The following is a 16,654-nucleotide window of genomic DNA, read 5'->3' on the forward strand; positions in this document are numbered from 1 at the left end:
GTTTAATTACCTCACAACTGAAGCTGCCTTTGGGGCCAAGGGACAGGAAGGAGGCAGCGAACCCAACACTTGAGCTGCACTCTAATCCTAGGTTTATTCAACACAATTCTTTTCTCTATACAACAAAGTACAAACACAGTATTATCTAAAATGCTACAAAGTGACAAAACTCAAAACAGAAAATGTATAGTACTGACTGTACAATAAAAGCCAAAAAAGCAACGTACACGTTGCCAAGGTAACCTGCACGACCACCATGAATACCAACACAACGAGGGGGCTCTGTGATGACCCAACAGAGCTGGCTCTCAACTTACCAGTTTCAGAGAGAAAGGGAAACGTAGGTTTGTGTGTGTGTGTGTGTGCACGCACATGAGTACACATGAAAAGAACCATTTTGGGTATTTGGCCCTAGAGGTCAGAAGAGGACTTGAGTGAGGGAGCAGGCAGGCTAACAGGAATGGCAGCTGCATAAAAGCACACCTTTCCTGTGGGACCCTGCAGGCTAACAGGTTAGGGCACGACCAGCCCACCAGATGGGCCCCACGTCATCTGTGGAATGGGAAAACATGCTCCCAGGCTGGGGTTGTACCACTTCCTGGAGCCCCCTGCTCATCCCTGCTGGCTCTGCCACTAAACTGACTCTCAGGAACTAGAAATGCGGAAGCTTTCTAGGCAGAAAACTGGAGGGCATCTTCATAAGCACGACCCCAAACCAACAACACTCCTGTAGCCGGAACTCTGCCGCCAGGGGAAACAGCAATTACTGCCTTCACCTTCGAAGCCTGTCCCTGAGTGAGGGATTTCTTTCCTACCGATCCTCCTGCTAGAAAAGTGACAAAAGTGAGTTGGATGGGATACAAGTCACAGGGCAGAGCTTCGGTGGCCCTGCTTATTGGGAGAAGGTGGAGCTGGGGCGGCTCCTGTGGCGGCGGCGGCCCGGGGAGCGGGATCGCCGGCGCACGGGGGACCTGCTTGGAGGGGAACGCGACCTGCTCCTCCTCTGTGGGGGTGACCTGCGCCACATGGGAGCGGGTGGGCAGCATTCGCGGGTGGCAGCATTCTCCTGGGAGGGCTAAATCGCCTGGGGGGTGGCCGAGCCCAGGGGGCCAGCACAGCAGTGGCAGTGATCTCCTGGCCATCCATTTGTCCTCCGTCCATATGCTTCAGCGCCTTCTCGACCTCATCTGGATTTTCAAACTCCACATATGCGTAGCCTTTAGACAGATGGGGGTGCATCCTGTATACAGGCATGTCAATCATTTTAATTTTCCCGTAGGTGGAGAATATCTCCAGGATATGATCCTTGGTCACATTCCTGGTGAGCCTTCCAATGTGCTCTTTGGTGGGTTTAGGGGAAGGGCTCTGCCTTTTCCTTTCCCTTCCATCTCTTTTGGGTGGTTTGGATTTGGAGCGGGAACGCCGCCTGTTGTCAGGCCTGCGCCGAGAAGGACTCGGAGAGCCAGGGGAGCTGCCGGAGCTGGAGCTGGGGGATGTGCTGGAACTTCCTGAGTGGCTCAATGCAGAAGATGAGCTGGAGCCGCTGCTGGAGCCCAAGCTGGAGGTCGAGCTGGACCGAGACCTGGTGCTGCTGCTGCTACCACTGGAAGCGCTGCGCCTCTTTCCAGTTTTATCCTTCTCGCTCGACTCCTTGGTGGCCCCCTTATCTTTGGAGCGATCCCTGGACTTCTCATCAAAGCGGTCTTTGCGTTTGGTAGGAGAAGGAGCCCTAGTTCTGGACTTATTATTTTGACTCCTAGCAAGCTCTTCTTTTTCACTCCTGATAAATCTATTCTCCCCTTCTGAGGTGTTCAAAGCAGCAACGGCGGCCTCACTTATCTGAACTCTCACTTCTAACTTGAGTCTGACAAACAATCCCTAATTGATTTTACGCCAAAGTGCAGCAACTCCCCCGTCCAGGCGCCGGGCCGCGAGCACTTCCAGGGTAGGTAGGGCCCGGCGTTGCGGGCCTGGGTCTCCAGCCCGGCGAGAGGGCCCCGAGGGCGGAGGCCGGGTTCCCGGCTGCTTCGAATTCCGGGGTCCTCACTGGGCCCGCCACAGAGCCAGCGAAGCGAGGGCACCCTTCCGCCCACCGCAGCCCCGACCACTTCTGCTATTATTATTTTGAATGAACATTGATATATTAGATCAATAGGAATAAGAAAAATTAAATATTTTATTTTCCTTTGATTTTTTTACTCTTTTTTACTGCTCTTCCTTTCTTTATGTAAATCTGAGTTTCTGACCTAAATAATCCTTTTCTCTACAGAACTTCTTTTAACATGTCTTAAAAGACAGGTCTATAGGCAAGAAATTCCCTGTTTTTGTTTGTCTGAGAAAGTCTTTATTTCTCCTTCACTTTTGAAGGAAATTTTTGCTGGATAGAGACTTGTAGGCTCTTGGTTTTGTTCTTTCAACACTTTAAATATTTCACTGACCCTCTTTTTCCTTGCCTGGTTTCTGGAAAGAAGTTGGTATAATTCTTATCCTCATTCTTCTATAGGCAAGGGTTCTTTCCCCTTCTGGTTTCTTTCAAGAATTTTTTGTTTGTTTTGTTTTCTGCAGTTTGAATGATGTGCCTCAGTGTAGATGTTTGGTATTTATCATATTTGGTGTTCTCTGAGCTTTCTGGATTCGTGATTTGGTATCAGTCATTAACTCTGGAAAATTCTCAGCCGTTGTTACTTCAAATATTTCTTCGTACCCTTTTTCTCCTTCTTCTGGTATTTCCATTTTATGTATGCTGCACCTTTGCAATTGTTCCACGTTTCGTGAATGTTGTTTTGGTTTTTTTTTTTTCTCTTTGCATTTCAGTTTTGGAAATTTCTATTAATATCTTCAAGCTCACTAATTCTTTCCTTGGCTGTGTCCAACAGACCAAGAAGGCCATCAAAGACAATCTTCGTTTCTGTTACAATATTTTATTTTAAACATGATTCTTCCTTAGAGTTTCCATTTTTTCTGCTGACATTATCCATCTGTATTTGCATGTTATCCACCTTTTCCATTAGAGCCCTTAGCATACTAATCATAATTATTTTAAATTTCTGCCTCATAATTCCAAAATTTCTGCCATATCTGAGACTGGTTTTGATGCTCACTTTGTCTCTTCAGACTGCATATTTTCTTGCCTTATAGCATGCCTTTGAATTTTTTGTTGAATGCTGAACATAATGTATTGGGTAATAGGAACTGAGATAAACATAAAACTGAGGTTTTATGTTTACCTGGGTAGGTGTTAGGTTGTGTTTACTGTCTGCTGTAGCTGTAGGTGTCAGAGAGTTCAACGTCCTCTAGTGCTTTTGTTTTTGCCTTCCCTGCTCCCTTTGGGCTTCTCTAGCAACTCTTTCTTAGTTAGAGACTGTTTCTTAGAGCTCTGTCAGTTGTAACTCACTATTGTTATATCAGAATCCTGTTTATATGGTGACAAGGTATTACAGAAAGGAAGAAGTCTGTAATTTTATGATTGAATCTTGGTTTTTTTTTTTTTAGTGGGCCTGTGTCTATGGGTTGCAACCTTCAGAAGAATATTTTTTTTTTTTGCGGTACGCGGGCCTCTCACTGTTGTGGCTTTTCCCGTTGCGGAGCACAGGCTCCGGACGCGCAGGCTCAGCGGCCATGGCTCACGGGCCCAGCCACTCCGCGGCATGTGGGATCTTCCCGGACCAGGGCACGAACCCGTGTCCCCTGCATCGGCAGGCGGACTCTCAACCACTGTGCCATCAGGGAAGCCCCAGAAAAATTTTTATAGGCTTTCCCCGCTCCTTTTACGTGAGACAGGAAGGGTAGAGAAGGACAGGAAGGCTGTCTAATTCCCCTCCCTCTGGGATTGGTTAGGCTCTGGTAAAGCATTAGTTTCTCTGAGGGTGAGCTCTTTTTTTTTTTTTTTATAGAGAACAGAACTCTCCATCTGGATATATTTATAGTGGTGATTTTCTCCTTCTCCTACCCTAAACATGAGAAGATTTTTGTGTTATTTTCATCTTGAAAACCTGGTGGGGCTCCTGGAGGTAAATTCATGAAAGTATCAGGGGGCACCCTGAGACTGAGCCCCTAAGAGTTTTTAACTCTCAAGCCAGTCCTTGTTCCATCTCCAGTAACTAGTCAATAACATCTGAAGTGTTCCCACAGGCTTCAGCTCCAGTGGCTTCTGTTCCATGTAAGCTGTGATCCACCTGTCTCTTCAGTTTTTGGAGTGGGAATTTGTCCTGTAACCTCAATTTCTGATGGTTTTAAGAAGAATGATTGATTTTCAGTTTGTACAGCTTTTTTCTTGTTTTGAGGTTGGGAGTGATGACTTCCAAGCTCTTTTACATATTGGAATGGAAACCACCAAAGAGGCTTGCATTTTTCTCTATAAAATCTTTCTATCAATTTCCTTTTGAGGTCACCATTGGCGGGGCTTGTGCTCAGAGAGCATCTAAGGGTAGCTTTCCAAGGTGCTGTCATCCACAGGTAGCTTAAAGTAGGAGTTCAGGGCTCTTCACTTTCAGGTAAGTGTTCTGTCAGTTAGCTCTGTGTTGCAGCTTACATCTGAGGCAAACTCCACACATAGGATCACTGCCACTTTACCTCATTCTTTCCTGCTTTTACCCAACTACTTTAAAAACAGACTTTTCCTCTGTTGTTAGACCATCTGCAACCCACCTCTGGGGGATCCTGGTGCCTCAAAACTCCTGAGACTGTCTGGGTTTCAACATTGTGAATCAGGAGCACTAGTCCTACCCACTTGTAGTTTGGCGCTACCTGATATGAATCAATTTTTGCTTAAATAAACTCTTAAATTTAAAAAGCAAAACAAAACCATTGTGAGTCAGTTTGCTTATATTCCACTTCCACATACCGTTGTGCCCTCCTTTCAGGCACTCTCTGGCCTGGTAAGCAAATTACCTATCTTTCATTTTCATTCCAGCTCCCAAACTCTGGTTGACAACATTTCTCCCCTACTCGCCTATTCTCTTTGCCCTTTCAGGTTTGTGACTCATAGGACTTTACTATTATTCAGTAGTTTCTGGATGAGCAGAGACAAACATATATTCAACTCATATACTTAATTGGAAATATTTTTGCCCTACCTAGTGTCAAAGAAAATATTATTCGTAACACTTGTGTTAAAAGATAAACCAGAACTTATTAAATTTTAAAGTTTATTTGGATGTGGGAAAAAGGGAACTCTTGTAAACCACTGGTGGGAATGTAAACTGATGCAGCCACTGTGGAAAACATTATGGAAATTTCTAAAATAACTAAAACTAGAACTACCACATGACCCAGCAATTCTACTCCTAGGTATGTAACCAAAAAGAACAAAGACACTAATTCAAAATGATACATGCACCCCAATGTTCATATTATTGATATTTATAATTGCCAAGATATGCAAGCAACCTAAGTGTCCATCAACAGATGAATGGATAAAGAAGATGTGATACGTATATATATTATATATATACAAAATGGAATGCTACTCAGTCATAAAAAAGAAGGGAATTTTGCCATCTGCAACAACATGGATGGACTTGGAGGGTGTTATGCTAAGTGAAATAAGTCAGACAAAGACAAATATTATATCACTTATATGTGGGATCTAAAAAATACAACACTTTAGTGAATAAATCATAAAAGCAGCAAACTCACAGATATAGAGAACAAACTAATGGTTACCAGGGGGGAGAGGGAAGCGGGGAGGGAAAATATAGGAGTAGGGGATTAAGAGGTACAAACTATTATGTATAAAATAAGCTACAAGGATATATTATTGTACAACACAGAGAATATAGTCAATATTTTATAATACATATAAATGTAGTATAACCTTTAAAAATTGTGAATCACTATATTGTACACCTGTAACATATAATATTATACATCAATGATAACTCAATAAAGTTTTTTAAAAATAAAATAAAAAGCTGGGGGAAAAAAAAAAAGAATCAGGCAGCACCAGAACTGAAGTGGCTAGGAGCACCCCACTGGCAGGAGCTAAGGGAAAGATGTGGAAGCATCTTTTATAGGGAAGATGTGGAAGCAAAGCAAGGAAGTTATCTGACTGGCTATAATAAGTGTTTGCATATTTGGGAAAGACTACTTGTCTGTTCATGATCTGTTGTCTGTAGGTTTTGATTTCTTAACCTTGAGGCATTTTAGGCTTAGGTCTGGGATTGCTTACATAGGCTACTAAGGCATTAAAGCCACCTTAGTCTAACACCCTCCTTGTTTAATTAACTTAACACCTATTAAAGACGCAGAGGCAGATCTTATTCAGGACTATCTTGATAAGTATAGGGACTAGTGTAGTAGAATTTTGCAGTGAGAGAGATTGGGCTCAGTTCTGAATACAACAAAGGAAAATGGAGATTTATAGCCAAGAAGCAGGGTGGGGGTGAAGGGGTCGGTGGATGGAAAATTATTAAAAGATGGGTAATTCTTCACTACACTGACCTATCAAGATTCTTGATGAAGACAGGGTAGGGCGATATTACCTGGGGGATGGTGGGGAATGAGGAATTTGATCAGATATAGAGGGTGATTAGATATCAAGGGTGGGGATTCTGGCTAAACCGACTGCAGGATTCTTGCTAAAATTGGATAATTCAAAGATGGACATAGAAGGCCAACATCAGCAGGTGCACTTGAGATGGAGGCTCTAGAAAAACCTCAGTAAAGTTGCCCAAGGAGAGAATCCTTGTCACAAGTTCTTTTTTTTTTTCATGGTTATCACCAGAATGTAAATATCATTTAGCCAACTCTTTCTCATTTGTACTAAGAAAGATAATGGCCAGCCCAGCATTCTGGACTTCATCAAGCTTCTTATTAGATATTAGTGTAATTTACATTTCTATCATTATTGTCAGTCTGATAAGATCAAAGCTGATTCTTTCTGATTTCCACAGAACTCTGTCATTGTCTGGTATTTCCTGAAGCCTGAAGCTCTGTTTTTATAAAGTGTTTGATGGTTGCGTGTAAGGAAACAGGAGAATTTTCAGGTAAAAGTGGCTCTGTGATTAGGTGCTAGATGAAGTGGCCAAGGAACCTCATAAATTCTTCAGCAGAACGCTGCAGGCTGAGTCCCTGCTGCCTTTGTGTTTGGAATTTAAAACTATTCCCAAGGTATGTATGAGCACTGCTCTCTGTTCACAATGCCCCCTTCTCTATAACATGGTCATTTCTCACAATGCATTATCTGTTTTCTTTTGACAGAAAATTTTTGTGTGTTATAACTTTGATTTTGCTACTGCTCCATTTTTTGATTTTTTTTTTAAGTAATGCCTGCTTTTCTTTCATCTGTATCATCTCTTTATTTTATCTATTTTAGTTCAGCTGCTATCTTTTGTTGTATTATTTCTCTTATGAAAGTCAATTCTGGTTTGAACTTATGAGAATAAACAGAATAAACTGTGTATATTTTATTCAAAAATCTTATGCTTTATGAAGTAACTCAACTGGAGGTGGGCTTGTGTGAGAATTTCACATGAGCCTTTCCTATCTTACTCTTCTATTGTTTGTAATATTGGGTTATTTTGTTTGTAATACTAGGTTAATTTTTTTAATCCTATGTTTTTATTTGTTTATCTTGAAATTATCTAAATGTTTTCCTTGGTGGGGAGAGGGGGTACTGATTTTAAGGCTGGTGAATTAAAATCTGTTTGACCTTAGAGAGAGTTATCCAGGGACAATATTAAAATTAACTCAGCATTGAAAATTTTGCTTTTGGGTTTTCATTCACTTGGAGGTCTCTTCTCATTCAGAGTGGAGGCAAGATTATCCTAAGGAGTGCCTCCACAGTGTTTTCTAAGAGCTATTCAGTATTTTTTAGTTTCCTTTGTAGATGCAAATTATCAGTTCAAACCATCTAAGCAAAGAAAAAAGACCTTTCCAAATCTCATCTGAGAAGAAAATCTCCTCGGGAGTGAAGTCCCAGTTCAGAGAACAAAGGAAGAATAGACCAGAGGTTTATTTACCTTTCACTGCTTCTGGGATTCAGAGACCAGCAAGCATACAGATGCAAAAGGAAGCTTAGGGCTAGACATTCTTTTTTCTACTCTTTCTTTCTTCTTCTTTTGTGAGATGCTATAGACAGACTTGCCCAGAGGCAAGGGAGCTAAGGAGTTTATAAACCTGGGTGGGGGAAGAGTGGGGGAAGGGTGGGGGGTGAGCAATGCCATGGTAGTATTAAAAAGCTTTTGTTACTGATTAAGGTCAAGGGAATGGTGAAATACAGACTCCAGAGAAGAGTCCTATGGGACTGCAATCTAAGAGTGCTGGGTTTGGGAGGATGAATAGTAACTTTCCCTCTTGGGAGGATTAACAATATGGAGAGGTCTTTCCCTTAGGAGATTCTGATAAGCCAAACTTGGAATGGGATCCTTCCCCAATATCCCAACTCCTCTTGAGAATCATGGACTACATTGAGAGGAGAGTATTATTCATAACAGCTAAGGTTAAGACAAAAGAGGACTTGGGCTTCTATGGTGACTTCCAAGCCTAAACCAAATGTCATTCTTAAAGGCAGGTGATGAGTCTTATTTGTGTAATCACAAATACTGGTGTTGCTGTCACTGCAAAGCCCACTGACAATTCCCAGGGAATAAAAATAGAATCTGGGTAATAAAATAGAAAAAATAAAACATTTTTTCCTTTGTGCTTAGCCTAGTTTCACTTGGGTTCCACGTGCAGAGGCCCTGCATCTGGCACTTCAGACCAGAGTTCCTTGTGTGAAATGGCTGTGCGTGACATCTCAGCTTGGTAGGCTGTGTGCAGAAGTGCTGTGCGCAACACTGCCATTCAAGATGGTGCCAGCATACTGTGTGTAGAAATGCTGCACCCAGCATTTTGGATCGCTGTGAGCAGTACAGCTGTGCCTGACCCTCAAGAAGTCCAATTCCCTCCCTGCTGACAAGAACCCTATAAGGCAGCCCTGCCAATGGCCTTTAAGGGAGAGCATGGACTCTAGAGTGCAAGCTCATACCTCTCCATTCCTTGAGGAAAGAATAAAGGTTTCCTTTGCTTCTGAATGAAACTCAGCCTCATTCTATTGGTGCGAGTGAACCCTTTTGGGGGGACCAACTCGGGAGGTTTGGTAACAAATTTTTGGTGACCCAGGTGGGACTGATTGTGGCCCTCCCACCTGGACCCACCCACCAGGCTCTGGACTTGCTAGACACTCTAGGAACTACAGAGGCTAAGCTGCTCTATGCTTGAGTCAGTGCCATCTAACCTCCCGCGGGGTATTTTGACTGAGGAGGGACTAACCGCCTCTAGCATGGGCCATTACAAATTCAAGGGGGCGTCTCCAAGTAATATCAGCATCCATGCCACTTGGACATCTCCTATTTGGGTCTTCTGAGGAACCCATTAACAGTTTGGTATTGGTTCCAAATTTCCTGAACTGGAAGTCTTATTTGAGCCAAATCTTGTGGCATTTGCATGCCAACAAATCACTCCAACCTCCCTCTCAGTAGCTGGAAACAAATCTAAAACAGAACATCTAAGGTACGGGGAACCAAATGTCCTCCATACTTATGCCCATTAGGGTGAATCCTGAAGAACTGTAAGTTCTTCAGGTATCATCCCCTGACCAGAAAACAGTTAATCTTCCTATGTAATACAGCCTGGTCCCAATATCAGCTGGGAGATGGAGAAAGTTGGCATGTCAGTGAATCTCTAAATTACAATACCATTTTACAACCGGACCTTCTATGCCAGAAACAAAAGAAATGGAAAGAAATTCCCTATGTCGTTTTTCATGGGCTTTTTCAGAACAAAGGCCTTCAAAAAGGTTGTGGGCTCTCTCCACTGAGGTAATACCAGTCCTTGACCCTTCCGCTGAGGACCTTCTTGATCTCCTCCCTAACCTTCCTCCTACTACTCCCTCCCTACCCCCTTCCTTCGTATAACCTGATTTGGGCCACAGACCCAAGCAGTCCCCTCCATATCAGCCTCCTCCCCTGGAACGTGGTTCAGCACATAAACGGAGTGGGACTAATTACCAGATAGGGTCCAACAACCCACAAGGAAAAGTACTCCCTTTGAGGCTGGTCCCCAGTAGAGAAGGAGGGCTCATCCAGGTATACAACAATTTACCACTTCTCATCTGTATAACTGGAAAAGTCATAGCAAGAGGTTGAGGTAAGATCCAGAGAGGTTCCTGAATCTGATTAGGGGAATTTTTCAGGCCCATGACCCTACCTGGGCTGACATTTAGAGCCTCCTCAATGTACTCCTGATGAGGAAGAAAAGGCCACAGTCTTTTTGAAAACCTGAGAGGAAGCATACAAAGAGAACAGAAACAATGTAGGTCATGTCATTTTCAGACCTGGGAATCAAGCGGTCCTAGATAACAAACCCAACTGGGACTGAGACAATGGAGAAGCAGGTAAAAGACAGGCTGACACATTATAAAAATATGACCTAAATGGAATCCAGGCAGCAGGAAAGAAACCTGTCAATTGGACTAAGATAAAGGAAATCAGGGATTTCCCTGGTGGTCCAGTGGTTGGGACTCCATGTTTCCAATGCGGGGGCGATGGGTTCGATCCCTGGTTGGGCAACTGGGATCCCACATGCTGTGTGGCACAGCCAAAAGATTAAAAAAATAAATAAATAAATAAATAAAGGAGAACAACCAGGAGCCAACAGAAAACCCTTCGGCATTGCTAGAGCGCCTCAAGGAGTGTCTCTGAATTTATAGTACCACTGACCCCAAGTCATTGGAAGGGAATACAAGCCTGAGGGCATATTTTATTTCCCAAAGTGCCCTCGCCATTATGCATAAACTTCAGAATCTGGAAATAGAACCAGATACCCCTATCTCTTGCCTGGTGGAGGTTGCCTACTGTGTGTTTAAAAACAGATATATAGAGGAGGAAAAGTAAGAGGATAAAAACACCCAGAGGCAGGCCCACCTACTGGCTGTTGCCCTCCAGTGTCAACCGGTCAGCACAGGAATCTGGACTAACTACCCACAGAGACCTTTGACTCTGGTGAGTGACCACTGGCCCCCACTGAGGGACAGCAAACCAAGGAAACTAGGACCCAATCAGTGTGCCATATGTAAACAAGAGGGACACTGGAAGAGAGAATGCCCTCACTGCCCCCAAACGGGGACAGAAGTGGCAGATCCTGCCCACTACCCTGAAGGCAGATGGTCCAAATAGAAGAAGAATGCCAGGGCCAGGGGACTCCTAAGCTGGCACTCCAACTGACCCCCAAGGAGCCCTGGCTGACACTGGACATAGAGAAAAAAACCTGTTGAATTCTTAGTTGACATTGGTGTCACTTACTTGGTTTTGAACACCAGATCAGGCAAACACAGTCACAAGAGTTGTAAAATTATGGGGTTATCAGGGAAGGCCCAAGAATGGGCATTCATAGAGCCATTAGAATGCTCACCCATTCCTTCCTATGTGTCTCCACATGTATATATCTCTGCTAGGAAGGGATATCTTACATAAATTGGGAATTACTATCCACCTAATGGGAGACAAAATGGAGACTGGCATCCCCTAGACAAGGGGCACAAGATGATAATGGCTGAGGACAAACCTCCCTGGACATAGCAAGTTGACCTCCCTGGAAGAAATCCTGAGGTCTGGGCCCCAGGATGGGTGGGACGAGCTAAAGGAGCCAGTCTTGTGATGGTCCATCTAAAACCCAGACATACATGGCCCAACAGAAAATGGTACCCTCTCTGTCAGGAGGCCTTGTTGGGCATTGCCCCTCTTATACAGGGCCTAGTTGACCAGGACCTTATTAGGCCATGCCAATCCACCTGTAATACCCCCAATTCTCCCCGTAAAGAAACCCAGTGGGGAACCCTGGATGGTACAGGACCTCAGGGCAGTCAGTGAAGCCACGGAGAATATACATCCAGTCGGCCCTAATCTCTACACCCTGCTGACCACTCTACAATCCACCAGGACCTGGTATTCTGTATTAGATTTAAAATATGCCTTCTTCTGTATTTTAATCACCCCAGAGTCATATGAAATTTTTGCTTTTGAGTGGCAGGAGCCAAACACACAACAAAAACAATACTGCCGGACAGTCCCACCCTAAGGGTTCAAAAATTTCCCCATCATCTATGGGGAAACTTTAGCTAAAGACCTTAAAGATCTATCAATATATCTGGGGGAGGGTTCCCTCATACATAAGAGGACATTCTGATCACCAACCTTACTAAGGAGGCCTCTGACAAAAATACTGTAACCACCCGGAACCACCTAGCTGATAAAGGATACAAGGTGTCCAAGAAAAAGACTCAAATATCACAAACTACGGTTACCTACATAGGCTTCATCCTCACAGAAGGTCAGACAAGCCTACCCCAGGAAAGGAATGAAGTCATTTGCAGTCTTGCCCCTCTTAAAACTAGAAGACAGCTTAGGGGCTTCCTGTGGATGGCTGGGTTTTGCCACATCTGGATACCTAAAGGTCTAATAGCTAGGCCTTTATATGAAAAATTGAAAGAAAAGGATCTTCATCCTTCCAGAATGTGAAGGGGCCTTTCAAGAATGGAGAAAGCAGGGACTTCCCTGGCGGTCCAGTGGTTAAGACTCCGCACTCGCGATGCGGGGGGTACAGGTACGATCCCTGGTCAGGGAACTAAGATCCTGCATGCCACACAGTGCGGCCAAAAAAAAAAAAAAGAATTGAGAACGCAAACAACAAGGTCCTATAGCACAGGGAACTATATTCAATATCCTGTGATAAACCATGATGGAAAAGATTGTATATATAAAAAAAGAATGTCTATATGTGTATAACTGAGTCACTTGGTTGTACAGCAGAGATTGGTACAACATTGTACATCAACCATATTTCAATTAAAAAAAAAAAAGAACTGGGAAAGGAATTACTTCAGGTCCCTGCTCTGGCCCTCCCAGATTTAGTTAAACCCTTTGACCTTTACATTCATGAGAGAAGGGGAATTGCCTTTGGGGTATTAGATCAAAAACTGGGACCCCTTACTTGGGTGGTTGCTTATTTCTCTAAACAATTAGATAAAAGCGCTAAGGGATGGGCTCCTTGCCTACAGGCAGCAGCAGCTACTTCAATCCTGCTAACAGAGGCTGAAAAGTTAATGTTTCGTCAGCCAGTCACTATTTGGACTCTCCACCAGGGTCAGGCTTTAGTAAGCTCTAAGGAAACATGTTGGGAGCCAAGAAGTTTTCGCCATTAGAAGATGGCCGACATCCTGCTTCTCTTCCTGCTTAATGAGATAAAAGCCCGCGCCTAAAAACGAAAGCCCGCGCACGCAGCACCAATGATAATTTGCCAAGTACTTCCCTTATTCTGGATCCCGCCCCCCTTTCTCTGTACTGTATAAATACAGCTACTGCAGCAATAAAGGTTTGAGGCTTGATCAGGATTTTGTCTTGCCTCCATTCTTTCGCGTCTCCTGCCCCTTCTTCTCTTTTCAACCCCTACAGGTTCCTCCTCGGACTCACAAGGATTTGTCCTGCTGGTCGGGACTCCCGGGGACGCCCGGGGCCGAGCACAGAAACAGAGCGGCTATCCCCCGGAAGTTCGATTCAACTTCAGACTATGCTTTTAGACAACTGTCATTACCATAAAAACCTGGCACACCCTAAATCCTGCCACCCTGCTACCCACAGGAATGGGGTCCCTGGAGCATGACTGTATAGAACATGATATATTCCAGTTGCCCTGACCTAGGAAGTGAGCTTCTCCCACACGCCAAAGAGGAATGGTTCACAGATGGGAGCAATTTTATGAGAGAGAAAAAAAGGATGGCGGGATATGCAGTGACATCTCAGACCTGAGTCATTGAGGCATGAAGCCTACCCCAGGGACCTCAGCCCAAAAGGCCTAGCTGATGGTCCTCACCTGAGCCCCAGAGCTCAGGACAGGGAAGATCTTAGATGTTTACACAGGCTGCTGGCATGCCTATGCCATCCTACAGGCACACGGGGCTATTTGGAAGAAAAGAGGTATGTTTACTGCAGAGAAGAAGCAGGTGAAACATGGCTTAAACATATTGAGACTCCTAGAAGCCGTGCAACTTCTGAAAAAAGTGGTGGTGATTCACTGGAGGGGTCATCAAAAAGGGAATACAGAGGTAATAAAGGGAAACAGCAAAGCAGATCAACTGCCAAAAGGGCGGTCCTAGAACCAGTAACTTGGCAATTACTCCTCATACCTAAAAGGCCAGATCTATCCAATTACTCCCCAGTCTATACAAAGGAAGAATGAGACAAAGCCCAGAAATGGGGCTGCAACAGAGATCTAGGAGGCCAGGGGTGGCTAGTTAATGAACACGGGAAATACTTCTTTTCCCAAACTGCAGCTTGTCAAGCCATGAGGGAGGCTCATCAAGAAACTCATTACAGAAGCGAAGCCCTATATACGTCATGGGTCAGTTGAGGTCGTGGTAACTCCTGGCATGAAAAATATAATCAGTTGGATGGCTGAGACCTGCCCCGTCTAAACAGGAACACACCCAACACCAGAGCCCTCAGAGGTCCCCAGATAAGGCCCATTTAGACCATAGGGACATATCCTGGGGAAGACCGACTGATTGATTTCACTGTCCTGCTGAGAGTACTAGGCAATTTCAGGTATCTCTCGGTGCTAGTGGACACGTTTTCAGGGTAAGCAGAGGCGTTCCCCACTAGAACTGAAATGGCAGCTGAAGTGCCTAACGTATTACTAAAAGAGATAATACCCAAGATCCCGACTAAGTGATAACGGTCCAGCATTCATGTCACAAATGGCAAAAGGGACAAGTGCCCCGGGCATAAAATGGACCTTGCACTCAGCCTGGAGACCCCAATCATTGAGAAAAGTAGAGATCCAATCAGACCTTAAAATGAACCTTAGCCAAGCTATGCCTGAAGACTCAAGAAAATTGGATTAAATTACTCCCAACTGCCCTGCTATGCATGTCGTTTGCTCCAAGATATAAGTTAAATTTAAGTGTATTTGAACTTACATATGGTAGACCCATTTTCGAAGCCTCAGAGAAGGGACACCTTACCCCCTTGAAATGGAACAACTCAAGTACACCCTCCAGGTAGGAGAAACCATGAAAGCCCTCACAGAATATGGTAACCAGGTGCTATCCTTACCCACTGACACAGCCCTCCACCCCTTCCGGCCTGGACACTGGGTGTACCTAAAAACCAGGAAAATTAGCAACCCACGAGACCAGCTTACTCCTGAGTGGAACAAACCCCACTTGGTGATCCTAACCACCCATTCTGCCCTGAAGTTGCAGGGGATCACTCCATGGGTACACCACAGTCGACCGAAGAGGGCCCCCAGCCCCAACCTCTGGTAACCTGGGGCAACGGACCCCCTTGATTATTTGTGTGAACCTCTCTCTGATCTGAAGCTTCTCTTCCAAAAACCAACAAAAGTGTGCCCCCAAAGAGCAGACTACTAATTGCAGGAATCGGTGCTCTCATAGGGGTTCTAGTGATCTTGGCCAGGGGAATCTTATATAATTCTGTCAACATAAAAAACGTAACAGCCATTGTGGTGTTGGTGGCCAATACGACCCACCTCAACTTCAAGCTATGACAAAAGTCCATTGGCTCACTGGCTGGTATAGTCCTGGGTAACCGAATTGCCTTAGATTATCTGTTAGCTGCCTGGGGAGGGGTCTGTGTGCTGGAAAATACACTGTGCAGTTTTTGCATTGATGAAAGTGGGCTAATTGGAGAAAGCACAGACAGACCACTGGGAAAAGCCACTTGGCTGGCAGAAACCAGGCCGCCTAATCTGGCCAAACATATGTGAAGGGGGTAACGCAGACCCTCCGGAGCGTCACTTGGTTTGAACCTTTCCTGGGCCCCTTCATGACCATTATTCTCTTGCTAATATTTGGGCCTGCATCCTAAATTGTCTGCTGTCCTTCGTCTCCAAAAGGTTAGAATCTATAAAACTCCAAGTGGTGGTCACTCGGGGATGTGAAGAGTCACAGTTGAGGCCTGGTGACAACCAAACAGAACTAAGGGCTGCTGGGGACAACTTCTGCTCCTCTACCCGGGGTTATAACAACCGATGCCCAAACTTATCAGGAAGCAGTTACAGAAGATGGACCCGTCGCCCCTCAGTGCCCCTCAAGATTGAGGAGCGGCACAGAAGACAGGAGGGATTTGTCACCAGCAAAGCCCATTAACAATTCCTGGGGAGTAAAAATAGAATCTGGGTAATAAAGTCTAACCTTTTTTTTTTCCCCTCTGTGTTTCGTCTGCTTTCACTCGCTCATAGGGTGCCAGGGGCAGAAGCCTCTCACCTGGTGCTCCAGACCAGACCTCCTCCTGTGAAACTGCTACGCAGACACCTCAGCCGGGCTGGTCGCAGGCAGAAGCTCTGAGATCGACACTCGGTTCAAGATGGCGTCAGCGGGCTGTGTGCAGAGACGCTGCGCCCAGCACGGCGATCTGGAACGAGAGCCACGCCGCTGAGCCAGCCTCGCGAGAGCTCCGCCCCCTTTCCCGGCTAACGAGATCCCTATAAAGCAGCCCGACCCACAACCTCTCTGGAGCGTGTGTCCTCTAGAGTGTGAGCTTGTGCTTCTCCATTCTTTGATCAAAGAATAAAGCTTTCGGGCTTCCCTGGTGGCGCAGTGGTTGAGAGTCCGCCTGCCGATGCAGGGAACACGGGTTCGTGCCCCGGTCCGCGAAGA

The 16,654-nt window shown here is 45.0% G+C and overlaps 1 protein-coding gene across 1 annotated transcript; it reads right to left on the minus strand.

Annotated features, from left to right (window-relative positions):
* Positions 1 to 892: 892 nt before the first annotated feature.
* LOC116759756 (RNA-binding protein with serine-rich domain 1-like) lies at positions 893 to 14,968 on the minus strand. The gene is given in 7 exon segments (XM_032643815.1): positions 893 to 1,039; positions 1,042 to 1,751; positions 1,754 to 1,802; positions 1,893 to 2,113; positions 10,189 to 10,259; positions 10,909 to 11,003; positions 14,954 to 14,968. Coding segments are annotated over 7 exon segments (1,308 nt in total).
* Between the last annotated feature and the right edge of the window lie 1,686 nt (positions 14,969 to 16,654).

This window comes from Phocoena sinus, chromosome 9 (genome assembly GCF_008692025.1).
Source record: "Phocoena sinus isolate mPhoSin1 chromosome 9, mPhoSin1.pri, whole genome shotgun sequence".
NCBI lineage: Eukaryota > Metazoa > Chordata > Mammalia > Artiodactyla > Phocoenidae > Phocoena > Phocoena sinus.